This window comes from Scyliorhinus torazame, chromosome 1, assembly GCF_047496885.1.
Source record: "Scyliorhinus torazame isolate Kashiwa2021f chromosome 1, sScyTor2.1, whole genome shotgun sequence".
NCBI classification, from domain to species: Eukaryota; Metazoa; Chordata; class Chondrichthyes; order Carcharhiniformes; family Scyliorhinidae; genus Scyliorhinus; species Scyliorhinus torazame.
Genome location: NC_092707.1, coordinates 3,607,696 through 3,623,594, shown reverse-complemented (window position 1 = coordinate 3,623,594; position 15,899 = coordinate 3,607,696). Strand labels below are relative to the sequence as shown.

Sequence of the window (15,899 nt, the reverse complement as noted above, 5' to 3'; positions counted from 1 at the left end):
AGAAACAGGACAAATCCAACCCAGCCAATTACCGCCCTATCAGTCTCCTCTCCATCATCAGCAAAGTGAGGGAAGGAGTCATCAGCAGAGCTATCAAGGGTCTCTTACTCAGCAATAACCTGCTCACGGACGCTCAGTTTGGGTTCCGCCAGGGTCACTCAGCTCCTGACCTCGTTACAGCCTTGGGTCAAACATGGATAAAAGAGCTGAATGCCAGAGGTGAGGTGAGAGTGACTGCCCTCGACATCAAGGCAGCATTTGACCGAGTGTGGCATCACGGAGCCCGAACTAAACTGGAGTCAATGGTTTTATGGGTCTGGGTTTACAGAACCCCAAAGTGTTTCATGGAGTTCAACCGACCCACAACTTGTAATAGATTGTGGTGTGGGAAACACACTGCGTACTCTCCAGGTGTGATACAGCAGAAATGGACAAATGGTTTTTAAAACAAAACAGTGTTTATTCTATGAACTCAAGTTAACCTTTTAAAACCAAACATTGAATATCTTAACACCCATTACTTCAAAGATAACCCCAAAGACTACAACACTAAATAATCTTTCAAACTGTTCCTTTAAACATCCAAAAGACTTAAAACCTTCAAAAATAAGAACACATTAGGTTACATTCAATATATTTATAGTCTTTGGATTGCAGAAATCCACAGACCAGCTCTGTGTTTCTTCCTGCAGCTCACAGCAAAACACACAGACACTCCCAGCTGCCTTCTCAAAACTGAAACTCAAAAAAGCAGAAGTGAGCTCAGCTCCCCTCACCCTCTGACATCACTTCAGTAATATGATCAGCTCCATTTCTTAAAGGTACATTGCTTAAACATCCATTTCTTAAAGGTACTCTCACCTGACAATGTGAATCAGGGGGAAAACTCTCAGCTCGAGGGCATCACTGCAGGAGTTCCTCAGGGTAGTGTCCTAGGCCCAACCATCTTCAGCTGCTTCATCAATGACCTTGTTTCCAGCATAAGTTCAGAATGGGGATGTTTGCGGGTGACTGCACAATGTTCAGCACCATTCGCGACTCCTCAGATACTGAAGCAGCCCGTGTCCAAATGCAGCAAGACCCGGACAAGATCCAGGCTCGGGGATGACAAGTGTCAAGTTACATTCGCGCCACACAAGTGCCCGGCAATGACCATCTCCTACAAGAGACAATCTTAACTATCACCCTTGACATTCAACGGCATAACCATCGCTGGATCCCCCACTATCAAAATGGTAGATTGGCTGACATCAGTGCTGATGCAATTTGATTGACTTATCTGGTGGTCAATGAATGAGCTAAAAAGGCTGTATTCTGCCCGGCAGCAGGCCGTGATTGGATATTTTTCCTCTGAGGTGCTTTTGAGTCACAGGGCTGGTTTTCTCATTTCACTTCCAATTCTGCAAGCTGGATGGAGGAATACTAACTCTCTCAGAATCCTCTCCAGAGGATCCAGTGTTAGAGCTCTCTCTGACTCCAGAAAAGGCTGGGTAAGCAGAATCCAGAAACTGATGAAAGAGGCTGAGGTGAGGCTTTTCCTGGAAAGGCTGAGTGTAAGATATAATTATATTGCTGAGCAAAGAAGAATATTACAATGTGGGCCAGAGACTTTAAACCACACTCGTGCTGTGAATAGGGTGCACTGAAGAACACATCAACTGAACGAAGGATTCTTACCTTTTGACCTTGACCCTTATTTTTGTTCACCTTTTCCTTTTCCCTCTGTGTTTGCTTGTCATGTGTGTGTGGGTGTAGAGGGTGGGGGGTAGTTAAGCGGAGACTGGTATTCGCTCGCCGCTAACTGGTTGTTTTACTGCATACAAATAAACAATAATCGTGTTTAATCTTACAAACCCATTAAGGGGCATCACGGTAGCATTGTGGTTAGCACAATTGCTTCACAGCTCCAGGGTCCCAGGTTCGATTCCGGCTTGGGTCACTGTCTGTGCGGAGTCTGCACATCCTCCCCGTGTCTGCATGGGTTTCCTCCGGGTGCTCCGGTTTCCTCCCACAGTCCAAAGATGTGCAGGGTAGGTGGATTGGCCTTGATAAATTGCCCATAGTGTCCAAAATTGCCCTTAGTGTTGGGTGGGGTTACTGGGTTATGCGGATAGGGTGGAGGTGTGGATCTGGGTAGGGTGCTCTTTCCAAGAGCCGGTGCAGACTCGATGGGCCGAATGGCCTCCTTCTGCACTGTAAATTATATATATATAATTGACTGTAATTATTGGACAGCCAAGGGCCAAAGATCTTGTGTATTTTCATAAGAATTATTGCTTAATTCACTTGTGTTGTGACTCCAGGACGACCGGGGCCAGAATTGACCGCTCACTTGCCCAAGGTGTTGTAACGCTATCTATATCTTTTTGTGGATTCCTTATGTCATCTTTCCGATTTACTTTCCTGCTTATCTTTGTGTAATCAGCAAACTTAGCAACCTGCCTTTGATCCTTTCATCCAAGTCATTTACATAAATTGTAACAAGTTGAGACCCGAGCACTGACTCCTGTGGCACACCACTCGTTACATTTTTCCAACCAGAAAATGACCAATTCTTGCCTATTCTGTTTCCAGGAAGCTAGCCAATCTTCAATCCATGCCAATATGTCACCTCCTATACCATGTGATTTTTTGCAAAAGCCTTTCACGTGGCACCTTATCAAATGACTTCTGGAAATCTAAGTCCAGGACATCCGCCAGTTCCCCTTTACACACAGTACATGCTACTTCAAGAAATTGATTAAACCTGATTTCCCATTCCCATTCATTTTCATTTCAAACCACGTTGACTCTGCATGAATTCAAAGTCAATTAATTAAAATTACTGGAATTTTTTTCTTTCCTTCTAAAAGCTTTTAATCTCCGTGGTATGCTGTATATTTATTTCCCCCTGCACGTTGGAACATTTTTCTGTCACGTGTCACGTCCTTTCGCGTGTCCGACCCAGACGCCTCATTGACTTGGTTTACAGCCGAGTCCGTGCGACGGGCGTGGGGGGCGGAGGCACAAAGTATTCATCAAAAAATGTGTGATGTAGAAGTGACCCCTTTGTTCTTTTTTTCCTAGTTCGATTTTGGTGACATTTTCATGCATCAAGCTATTCACACCATTGAATATTGCCTGGGTTGTGTATCTAATACTGCCTCATACCTGAGGCTTTGGGCTCTAAGTCTGGCTCATGCTCGTAAGTAGATACATTTACTGATTCATGAATAATACCAATGGTTTTTAAATCCACCTGATTTCATCAGTGTTATTGTGGCCATCATTAAATGTTGTACACACAGCATAGTTATTCCAGTTAGTGTCAGTTAGTGTATGGGCTAATCTGCATGGTTATATGCTGGATTTATTGATGGTTATACACCAAGTTTAGTGACATACATATAGCTTGTTAATGGTTATGTGAATGACAAGTTAATGACTATACATTCTGAACTTGCGTGTTTTTTCCCTTTGTTTTTAACAGAGCTTTCTGAGGTTCTCTGGGGGATGGTGTTGCACATGGGTCTTCGAATGGATAACGATTATGGTTCCCTATTGTTATTCCCTGCCTTTGGCTTCTTTGCCGTTCTTACTGTGGCCATTCTATTGGTGATGGAGGGGCTCTCCGCGTTCCTACATGCTCTCCGATTGCATTGGTAAATTTGTGTTGCAATATGATCCCTGCATTATTTTCATTTCTCTTGACAGACTTTTTAACCTTAGATGGTTTCGTAGTGAAACAAATGAAAATATATTTAAGATTATCACATCAATAAAAAATGTGGTGAGTGACTGCAACATTCCAATATAAATGCTGCTCTGAGCATTAGGTTCTCTGTGCAAGTTTGATTTTTTATGAAAGGTCCTCAGCACAGGTGCAATGTTTAAATAGCCACCTTACTTTAAAGGCATCATTGTAATTGAAGACCTGAAAGTAAAGCCTTCTGACTTTCCATCCTTCACTTACCTGCTCCTTCTCCAGCCACAGTGGATCCCAAGAAAAGGAATTTGTGGAATGTCTAAGAGATGTTTTTTTGGAGCAGCTTGTGACAGAGCCGACTAGGGAACAGGCAATTCTGGATTTGGTGATGTGTAATGAGGCAGACTTGATTAGGGAGCTTAAGGTGAAGGACCCCTAAGGGAGCAGTGACCACAATGTGATAGAATTTACCCTGCAGTTTGAGAGGGAGAAGCTGCAATCAGATGTAACGGTATTACAATTAAATAAGGGTAACTACAAAGACATGAGGGAGGAGCTGGCCAGAGTTGATTGGAGAAGGAGCCTAGCAGGGAAGACAGTGGAACAGCAATGGCAGGAGTTTTTTTGGGTTATTCGGGAGGCACAACAGAAATTCATCCCAAGGAGGAGGAAACATGCTAAGGGGAGGACAAGGCATCCATGGCTGACAAGGGATGTCAAGGACAGCATAAAAGCAAAAGAAAAAGCATACAAAGTGGCGAGGATTAGTGGGAAGCTAGAGGATTGGGAAGGCTTTAAAAGTGAGCAGAGGACAACTAAAAAAGCAATAAGGGGGGAGAAGATGAAGTATGAGTGCAAGCTAGCTAGTAATATAAAGGAAGATAGGAAGAGTTTTTTTTCAATATATAAACGGTAAGAGAGAGGCAAAAATAGACATTGGACCACTGGAAAACGTGGCTGGAGACTAATAGGAAACCAAGAATTGGCAGAGGAACTGAATAGTTACTTTGCATCAGTCTTCACGGTGGAAGACACCAGTGGGATGCCAGAGCTCCAGGAGAACCAGGGGGCAGAGGTGAGTACAGTGACCATCACTAAGGAGAAGGTTTTGGGGAAACTGAAAGGGCGGAGGTCGATAAGTCACTTGGCCCGGATGGACTACACCCCAGGTCATTGGTGGTGATCTTTCAGGAATCACTGGAGGCAGGAAGGGTCCCAGAGGACTAGAAAGTGGCGAATGTAACACCGCTGTTTCAGAAGGGAGGGAGGTAGGCAGAAGACGGGAAATTATAGGCCGGTTAGTCTGACTTTGGTCATGAAATGAAATGAAAATCGCATTTTGTCACAAGTAGGCTTCAATGAAGTTACTGTGAAAAGCCCCTAGTCGCCACATTCCAGCGCCTGTTCAGGGAGGCTGTTACGGGAATTGAACCGTGCTGCTGGCCTGCCTTGGTCTGCTTTCAAAGCCAGCGATTTAGCCCTGTGCTAAACAGCCCCTGTAAGATTTTAGAGTCTGTTATTAAAGATAAGGTTGCGGAGTGCTTGGAAGTGCATCATAAAATAGGACTGAGTCAGCATGGCTCGTCAAGGAGAGGTCATGTCTCACAAATCTGTTCGAATTTTTTGACGCGGCACAGTGGTTAGCACTGCTGCCTACAACGCTGAGGATCTGGGTTAGATCCTGGCCCTGGGCCACTGTCCGTATGGAGTTTTCACATTCTTCCCGTATCTGCGTGGATTTCGCCCCCACAACCCAAAGATATGCAGGTTAGGTGGATTGGCCACGCTAAATTACCCCTTAATTGGAAAAAAATAATTCGGTATTCTAAAATTATTATTTTTTTAAAAAGAATTTTTTGAGGAGGTAACAAGGAAGTTAGTCAAAGGAGAACCTGTGGACATGATTTATTTAGATTTCTAGAAGACCTTTGAAAAAGTGCCATATAAGAGGCTGTTAATTAAGTTAAGAGCCTATGGTGTTAAGGGTAAGATCCTGGCACGGATAGAGGATTGGCTGACTGGCAGAAGGTAGAGAGTGGGGATAAAGGGGTCTTTTTCAGGATGGCAGCCGGTGTGTGCCTCAGGGATCTGTGCTGGGACCACAACTTTTCACAATGTACATTAACGATCTGGAAGAAGAAACTGAAGGCACTGTTGCTAAGTTTGCAGATGGTATGCAGAGGAATAGGCAGTAATGAGGAAGCAGGAGGCTGCAGAAGGACTTGGACAGGCTGGGAGAGTGGGCAAAGATGGAATACAATGTGGAAAAGTGAGATTATGAACTTTGGAAGGAGGAATGGAGGCATAGAGTATTTTTTAAATGGGGAAATGCTGAAGAAATCAGAGCACAAAGGGACTTGGGAATCGTAGTTCAAGATTCTCTTAAGATTAACGTGCAAGTTCAGTCGGCAGTTAGGAAGGGAAATGCGGCGGCACGTGGCGCAGTGGTTAGCATTGCTGCCTACGGCGCTGAGGACCCGGGTTCGAATCCCGGCCCTGGGTCACTGTCTGTGCAGAGTTTGTACATTCTTCCTCAACCCAAAGATGTGCAGGGTAGGTGGATTGGCCTCGCTAAATTGCCCCTTAATTGGAAAAAAAAATAATTGGGTACTCTAAATTTATAAAACAAAAAGGAAGGCAAATGCAATGTTAGCATTCATGTCGAGAGGGCTAGAATACAAGACCAGGGATGTACTTCTGAGGCTGTATAAGGCTCTGGTCAGACCCCATTTGGAGTATTGAGAGCAGTTTTGGGCCCCGTATCTAAGGAAGGATGTGCTGGCCTTGGAAAGGGTCCAGAAGAGGTTCACAAGAATGATCCCTGCAATGAAGAGCTTGTCGTATGAGGAACGGTTGAGGACTCTGGGTCTGTACTTGTTAGAGTTTAGAAGGATGAGGGGGGACCTTATTGAAACTTACAGGATACCGAGAGGCCTGGATAGAGTAGACGTGGAATGTTTCCACTTGTAGGAAAAAGTAGAAGCAGAGGACACCATCTCGGACTAAAGGGACGATCTTTTAGGCAGTCCTATTCCACCTCCCGGTCCTCTTTCATTGTCCCCCTTTCCATTTGACACCCAAATCTATGCTCAAGTAGCCTTTTTACTTATTCGCTGGCTGTGGGAATCTCTGACAAGATTGGCATTAAGTGGCCCATTTAATTGGTCGGCCACTTCAGAGGACAATTAATAATTAACCATGTCGGCTTGGGACTGGAGTCTCGACCTCTGTATCCTCCTCCAAGAAATTGTTCAGAAACGACCTTTGATCACGGCGCCGAGGACCCAGGTTCGACCCCAGTCCCAGGTCACTGTCTGTGCAGAGTTTGCACATTCTCCCCGTGTTTGCGTGGGTTTCGCCCCCACAATCAAAACATGCGCAGGGTAGGTTGATTGGCCTCGCTAAATTGCACCTTAATTGGAAAAAATGAATTGGGTATTCTAAATTTATAAAAAGAAATCAACCGACCTTTGACCAAACCCATGATCATCTGCCCTAATATAGATAGTATTTATATAGAATTTACAGTGCAGAAGGAGGTCATTCGGCCCATCGTGTCTGCACCGGCTCTTGGAAAGAGCACCCTACCCAAGGTCCACACCTCCACCCTATCCCCATAACCCAGCAACCCCACCCAATACTAAGGGCAATTTTGGACATTAAGGGCAATTTATCATGGCCAATCCACCTAACCTGCACATCTTTGGACTGTGGGAGGAAACCGGAGCACCCAGAGGAAACCCACGCACACACGGGGAGGATGTGCAGACTCCGCACAGACAATGACCCAAGCCGGAATCGAACCTGGGACCCTGGAGCTGTGAAGCAATTGTGCTATCCATAATGCTACCATGCTGCCCAATATCTCCTCTTGTGGCTCGTGGGGGGGGGGGGGGGTCGCGCACACATTTGTTATGAATGGCAAGAGGGGTGGAATATTAATATACACTTTTGTTTTCCTCCATCGACAGGGTGGAATTTCAAAACAAATTCTACACCGGCACCGGATACAAGTTTTCCCCATTCTCCTTCGAGCTGCTGATTCGCCACTCTGATGACTTTGCCTAGAAAATTGCTATGTGCATGTGAGTTTGCCGAGTGTCAGTGGCATGATCATGTGATGCAGCTTCTCACGACAAACGTTTTGCACTGGATGCCTTACCAAATACACACACACCTTTCTCTGCTAAAGACTGATCATTACTTTTATTGCAATCTCAGGTACTTTAAAGTTTTAAAATGTATATTGTACATTAATGGACAGGCATTTTCACTGTCACACCAGAGAGAGAACTTTAGCTTTATTGACAAATACACAAATTGACAGAGGTGTTTGATTTTGACCTTCGGCAGTTGGTGTTGGGGGGAGGGACCTCCCTCTCAGTAAAACTGAATTCCAAGCTTAATGTCAGAAACCACATGTCAATTTAACGCTGTGTTAATCTGTGGTTCAGAACTGGTAATTGTGAGTGCCAAATAGAGATGTTTACTTCCCAAAGCAAAGCAGCTGGGCTACCGGGGAGGTACTGCAGCGTGACTAACCACCCCGATGGAAGAGGAGGTACTGCAGCGTGACTAACCACCCTGATGGAAGAGGAGGTACTGCAGCGTGACTAACCACCCTGATGGAAGAGGAGGTACTGCAGCATGACTAACCACCCTGATGGAAGGACGAGGGCCCAGTTCTCATCGCATTGCTGTCTGCTCTAATGATTGTACAGTTTAAGGTCACTTGATGATCCTAAAGGTTTGGTTTCGCCAACCTGCTGTCTGACTGCCTTCCACTGCTTACTACACACAACGTGCATGTGCTGCACATCAGGAAATACAAGAACTACAGTACGAAGTCTTACAACACCAGGTTAAAGTCCAACAGGTTTGTTTCGATGTCACTAGCTTTCGGAGCGCTGCTCCTTCCTCAGGTGAATGAAGAGGTCTGTTCCAGAAACACATATATAGACAGATTCAAAGATGCCAAACAATGCTTGGAATGCGAGCATTAGCAGGTGATTAAATCTTTACAGATCCAGAGATGGGGTAACCCCAGGTTAAAGAGGTGTGAATTGTACCAAGCCAGGACAGTTGGTAGGATTTCGCAGGCCAGATGGTGGGGGATGAATGTAATGTGACATGAATCCCAGGTCCACCTCTTTCACACCTCTTTAACCTGGGGTTACCCCATCTCTGGATCTGTAAAGATTTAATCACCTGCTAATGCTCGCATTCCGAGCATTGTTTGGCATCTTTGAATTTGTCTATATATGTGTTTCTGGAACAGGCCTCTTCATTCACCTGAGGAAGGAGCAGCGCTCCGAAAGCTAATGACATTGAAACAAACCTGTTGGACTTTAACCTGGTGTTGTAAGACTTCGTACTGTGCTCACCCCAGTCCAACGCCGGCATCTCCACATCAAGAACTACAGTGTGTAGGTTCCCCAGAATCTTCGGTCGGAGACTCTGATTTCTGCATTATTTAGAAAGCGACTGACCAGAACACAGAGACATCACAAAGCAGTTTGGATGTTATCTTGATGATTCAACCACGGATGATCAAATCTCTGGTTCTTGCGAAAGTTGAAAGTGGGATTATTGTGAAACAAGAGATTTATTTTTAATGATTGTTGTGTTGGGACTGTTTTATCAGATATTTCTGTAAGGATTTGGAAAATGAGGGGTGGCACAGTGGGGCAGTGGTTAGCACTGCAGCCTCACGGCACCGAGGTCCCAGGTTCGATCCCGGCCCCGGGTCACTGTCCGTGTTCAGTTTGCAAATTCTCCCCGTGTCTGCGTGGGTTTCGCCCCCACAACCCAATGATGTGTAGGTGAGGTGGATTGGCCACGCTAAATTGCCCCTTAATTGGAAAAAAAATGAATTGGGTACTTTATGTTCATTAAAAAAAAAGGATTAGCAAAATGTAAACAATTGTTTTGCAAAGGTTAAAAAGATGCTTTGTGAGTTAATGGTTTATAAAGAAAACTGAATAGCAAAAAGAAATGGTCTGACGGTCACTCTTGGACTTTTCTTCTAAAAGCCATTTTAATAAAAACAGAGTTTTGGGATTATCCTCCTAAAATGCACATCTTATCAGAATGCTGCCACAAATAAAGGTCATACAGTTAAGGATGCAGAGCTACGAAACGCAAGCTAAACATTTTAAGACGCTGAAGGTGGAACAAGGTTCATTTTCGTAAAAAGGCTAGCTTTCAGTCCAATATTTAATTCAGAACTGTCAGGTCCATTCTGGTTTGTCCGGTTAGGTCAGTGAGTAAACGCACCTCATGGTTTGGAATTCGAGCAGGAGGCTTTCAGACACGGTCCCTGGTCAATGGTCAGTCTACAGATATCACAGGTGTTGGGGGTGAGTGTGTAGTTTGAATTGGTTTTATTGATGCTGAGCTGGGGATGGGAGGGAATCGACACCCGGAGAATCCACTCTCGGTTTCTGTCGGCTTTCACACTTGTCTGTATTAGAAAAACTGTTGTCACATTCTTGGGGAAACTTCTTGCAGGTATCAGCACATTCCCAATTGGTACCAGTTCTGATGCAGTGTTTCAGCTACCCACCGAGAAGCCATGTTGTCACTACAGGAGGGAATTGTCTTTTTACACCGCAACAGGGAGAACGGGTATGCACGGGATGAGCAGAAATAAGGTGACATAAACTGTGATCCTCCTAGATTCTCATCCCAGATCTGATGTATCTTTGCTTTCCCAATGATCCTTGGCTAGTAATTGTTTTTGCATGGATATGGGGAGAGAAGATTTGGACTCCACAATGACCACCCCCATCCACAGCTTCCAACGTCTCGGCAAAGCTCGAATGCAAGGTCCCGAGTGCTGGTGCGGAGGGTAAAGTGGTGAACGGTGAGGGGTACATATCTTTGGGCGAGAGGGTAAAATCGGATGATATTTTAATTAGCTAATGGTGTACAACTGACGTCCCTATCTCTTGGAGTAATTCAAGGTTGTTAAGATGTTAGGGACATTTGTAAATATTGTATGAATCCCCGCCTAATTTAGGAAAGTGGACAAAGCAGCTCCTGAAATTTTAGGAAATGCTGCAAGAGGTTTTCACTGAAGATTTCAGAACTGACATGGCCACAATATTTCACACATATTTCTCCAGTTTAATGGAAAAAACATTTTTTAAACAAGTGAACTTCTGTATCTACTAACTAGTTGCTTTCCACTTTGTTTTTTTTATTTCTGTGGCATATATTGTATGTCCCTATGTTTTATTTATTATATATTGCTTGCTGTATTTGTCGCAGGTCCTCTGTCTGAGTCACTGAAATTAAATGGCATTGATGCTGGTAAGGAAGCGAGTAGAACTCGGGTTTACCGCACACCTCCATTCCATTCCTCATTAATAGGATCACATTCATCTGATCATTTTTATTTTACTTTTTTTAGTTTTGATTTCCTCTGAGTATTGTTCCACAGCCGGGAAGGGAGGGTTGGTGAGATGTGGTAGAAGAAAGAGCAGGGGAGTCTCTGGCACATTGATTGCTGTCACTGTCCCTCCATAGACACTAATTGCCATGTTGCAACTTCCATTCATTGCCGCTAGTGTGTGGCACAATTTTGAACTTTAACCACCTTTAACATTTTGAACTATTTATCCGAGCCCACTACACTTAAAACGAAATCACCACCTACAGTGGTGCACTTCTAATCTGCTTCACTGGCTGTCAAAGGCTTGGAGACTTTTGAAGTAGGGAAAGTGCTATATGAATGCTAGTCTTTTTCTTTTTATACTTTTTAGCTGATATTAGAAAGCAGCAAAGTTACTGGGAGCTTATTTGTTTAAAAAAACCTGATAATGACATTTCAGATAAATGTAAAGTTATTTTGTAATGTTTCTGGAAACGTAATGCTGAAACGGCTTGGCTACTTGTACTGATTTCAGTCAGGATATGATGTGCTTCGATCTCCTTATTTTTGATATGTAGCATTGAGATCGTAATGTTGATCAGGCTAACCGATTAAAAAGATAATTTATTGAAGAAGTTTGTAAAAGTCCCAGATTCCTGTTGCTGGTACAAGTCTAAAATCAGCATTTTATTGTGTAAATAATTATGGTATTTTATTATTGTGGCTGTATAATTTGTAAATGTCTCTGGCCCGGGGTACACATATATGTAATTCAATACCCCAAACTCCTGCAACAAAATCTAGAAAGTTTTTTTTAATGGAAGGAAAACTATAAATATTTCTACCATTTAATATCTTTAAGATATATTTTCTCTTTGGCTATTTTGCATCCCTAATCTGATCTAATGTTCAGTCTGCAGATAACCACGAGTGGTTAAACTTGCTGTTGAAATATTTCATGTAAATGATAAATAATGTTTCTGTTTAAACTGCAGTGTCGCTGCCTGAATGGGTTTTTAGTTTCGTAACTGAAAATAAAAGGTTTATAGATTCCAGACTCTTATTTATTTCATGAATGTAACTGATATAAATGAATAGCTTGTGATGACTGAAAGGGGTCAATTAAATATATACATCCCCCAGTATGACTTTGTTATAAACTGATTTGATCAACAATCCTTAGCAATGGCCCTGAGAGCAGCGAATACCTGGAGGGGAATAGTGAGAGGGAGGATGGAGCACAGGGTCTCTCTCTATGCGGACAATTTTCTGCTTTATATCACGGACCCGGTGGGAGGGATGACCGAAATCATGGAGGTATAAGGAGAATTTGGGCGATTTTCAGGCTATTAGTTAAATATGGGAAAAAGCGAGATGTTCGTGATTCTGACACGGGGACAGGAAAGGAGGCTGACGGGGCTGCCTTTTAAAGTGGTTGGGAAGAGTTTTAGGTATCTGGGGATTCAAGTGGCCAAGGATTGGGGGCAGCTTCACAAGTTAAATTTGGGCAAAGCAGTGGATCAAATGAGAAGGGATTTTTGTAGATGGGACATGCTCCCACTGACGCTGGTGGGGAGGGTGTAATTGATAATATGGAAAGATGTGTCATTTCAAACATGGAAGTCTGGCAATATCTGGTCTGAGAGAAACATGAGAGGATACAGGGAAAGATCCCACAAAGGGTTAACAGCAGTGCCAGGGAAGGATTGTAAAATGCAGATAGCCTTGGTCAAGCAGGCTTAGCAAACAAGACAAACAGGATTTTGAATGAAGCCAAAAACAATGGCTCACACCTTCATTGAAAGTAACTATCTTAGTTAGCAGCTGGAAAAGAATGGATGAGGTTCAGTTGAATTTTGTGATAATTCTAAGTGTGAAAATTTGCTAATACCAGGTAAATTAAAGAAAACTGGAGACTATCAGTCTACGAGAAACATAATTCAAAGCCAACATCAAAGTCAAAATTGAGCTGAGGACACAATTGGAAAATAAAACTATAGAAATGACAGGAATTAAAAGTAACACCTCTTGAAGTCAAAGCATTTTGAACATCACAAAGGACACAATGTAGTCAGATCTATGAGATGAAGTCATGTCAAAATGTATATTTAGTTGGATTAAAAGGTTTAGATCAAAAGGTGCTTTTTACAATCAAAGAAAATAAGAGTTACTTTACAGCAACATCATAAAAACGTAATTGTTAGAAAGCAAATATAAACCTCGAGACCAGAGCAGGAACTATCCAGAACCAGAACCAGAACTCAGAGAGAGAGTGAGGGGAGAAGCAGAGTCAGATTACAGTCAGCTCGGTCATGGGAAAGAGACAGGGCAAAGCAGCCGAGCTAAAATAGCTGATACATCTAAAGAAGGCCAGACTTTAAAGAAGATTGATTGTCAAGTTGGGCCTGAAGGTCCCTTCAACCAACCAGAAGGATCCAGAAGCAAGATCTTTTTCCTTTTCTGTAAAGACAGTGATTGCATCTTTTAAAAAGAGGAAAAAAAATAAAAATAATAAAATAACTTAAAAGTTTTAACCTGAAACAGTGGTTATTAGTCGACTTTACTTACTTAGCAATGCGGAGCCCAGGATCGATGCTACTTAGTGGTAAGTAGATGAAATCTTCGGTGAAGGTATGGGTTAAACCAGGGGATAATTTGAAAATATAGTTTGACCTGAATAGCACCCACATCGGAGTCGGGGAGTGAGAATCCCTGATCACCATTTAGATTGTCGGCCCTTTTTGGTATAAGGGGAATTCTAAGAATAGTGGTGAGTTTTTAAAAACATGGCGCCCGAACAGGGACCTAGAATATTAGAAGTTTCTAGTTGAGCAGAATGGGGGCTAGAATATTAGAAGTTTCTAGTTCCCAGGAAACGGTTGGAATATGAGAAGTTTCTAACCGGCGCAAAGGCTGGAATATTAGAAGTTTCTGGTCTCTGTGCGAGTCAGACTTTACCTGCCGAGTTTAGTCTGGAAAGTCATGTGTGATTGACTTTTGTAAGGATATTCTGTGGATCGAGGGGACTGAAGCTCAGGTTGGGTGTGTAAAATCAGCAGACCAGAAGATGCTGACCCTGAGAAAAAGTCTGCAAGACATCTTGGTGACAGCACTAAAAATCTTGCATCCATTACTGGTAAAAGGAGGCCAAAAATAAATCATCCTGAGAGTAAGTCGGATTGTGAGTTTAAAGCCTAGAGGAATGAGAATGCCTAGAATATTTAGAGACCAATAACCAATCGACCCTTAACTAAAACAGGAATATAGTGCCTTAGTCAGCCTTGGATAGGGCCCAGAAAGGGTACTTATCCTTAATTTCAGATTGCAACTGAAAGGGCCAACCAGGAACAGAACTTAGAATTCTGAAAAATGGCAATTAAAATAATCCTCTTGCTCTGAAACATGGTCAAGAGAGTTGAAGCAATGAAACAAGAGTGGAAAAAATTAACAGAGGCAAAAAACTCCTGCATAAGTGAGACTTATCAGCATGGGGGGGTCTCAATTTTTGTTAAAGTAACTAAAACCCCACTGAATAGAGGTCCAAGATCTCAGTGGATAAATGAGTGTGTGTTTAATAAGGATTTGTGAAATCCTACAAAGTAGAGATCCAAGATCTGAATGAATGTGTGTATGTCTAATAAGGAATTGTGAATTTCCTTTGGTGTTTGTATTTAAATAAAATGTATTTTGCAGAACTGAGTTTCACATTAATTAGAAGTTATAAATGGCAGGTAGAAATGTGATCAGTATTATGTGATAAATCAGTATGTTCAGAACTAAATTAGTCTTAGGCTAAACGGATAAAGAGTTTGTACTGGGCAGCAGTCAGCTGGATCAAATATTGGATCAAAAGTTAGATTAAGAGAATTACTTGCAGTATAAGGAAATGAGAATCTGATGGCAGGAAAAGATTTAATAAAAATAGATGCAGGTAAAATTAAGATATTAAAACAATTGATAATACAGGAAGTTTGGGTGAAGCTACCAACTAAAACTGCAGGAAAAATAATCAATGAAGCTATAAAATGTAAAGATAAGGTTGTTCAGAATTTGGGTGGGCATGCAGGGTTGACTTGGAGAGGCATGGTGTCTGGAGCAAAACAAATTGTATCACAATTAAAACATGACCAATTGGTGGGAAGACAGTGAATTAAAACCCGTTCGCAGCATTGATTGGAGAGATGATGAAGTTAAAATGTCATGTTTGGAACTTGCCTTCATAAAAATCCGGTCGTAATTAAAATAAAGTAATTAAAGTAAATGCAGTAGCAATATCAGGAATGTATCAGGGTAAGGTTTCGAAAGATTGGACCAGAGTGAGCAAAAGAGGAGTTTGAGATTCTTCGAATCTCACTCGGGGGTGCAATGACAGAAGGAAGGGTGAAAATTACTGTCCTTCCGCGACTGCTTTTCTTTTTTCAGTGTCTCACGATTTTTGTCCCAAAGGCTTTTTTCAGAAATATGAATGTGGCAATATTGAGGTTTATATGGGCGAGTTAAACCCCGAGAGTAAAGAGGGCGCTCCTGGAACGGGCCCACGGGGAAGGGTGATTGGCACTCCCGAACTTTATTAACTATTACTGGGCTGCCAACATATCGATGGTCAGGAAGTGGGGGAGGGGTCGGTCTGGGAGCGGACGGAGGCAGCATCCTGCAAAGGAACGAGTCTGGAGACTTTACTGACGGCGCCCCTGCCGTTCTCGCCGGCTCGGTACTCCACAAGTCCTGAGGTGGTGGCAGCCCTGAGGGTGTGGGGGCAATGGAGGCAGCATATGAGACTGGAGGGGGTGTCAATGTGGTCACCGATCTGTGACAATCACCGGTTTGTCCCGGGGGGAG

General features: G+C 43.0%; 1 protein-coding gene across 4 annotated transcripts in view; it reads left to right on the top strand.

Annotated features, from left to right (window-relative positions):
* The window catches only part of LOC140426618 (V-type proton ATPase 116 kDa subunit a 2-like), a 155,806-nt gene extending 147,214 nt beyond the window's left edge, over window positions 1-8,592 (top strand). For 2 of the 4 annotated variants that reach the window (XM_072511769.1, XM_072511660.1), the window contains exons 18-20: window positions 3,067-3,184; window positions 3,470-3,641; window positions 7,657-8,591. In XM_072511769.1, coding sequence (XP_072367870.1) covers window positions 3,067-3,184; window positions 3,470-3,641; window positions 7,657-7,753 — 387 coding nt within the window. In that variant the 3' untranslated portion in view covers window positions 7,754-8,591. Of the gene's footprint in view, window positions 1-3,066; window positions 3,185-3,469; window positions 3,642-7,656 lie in introns of all 4 variants that reach the window. The other 2 variants (XR_011948248.1, XM_072511843.1) reach the window with 2 other exon arrangements.
* The last annotated feature ends 7,307 nt before the right edge of the window (window positions 8,593-15,899 follow it).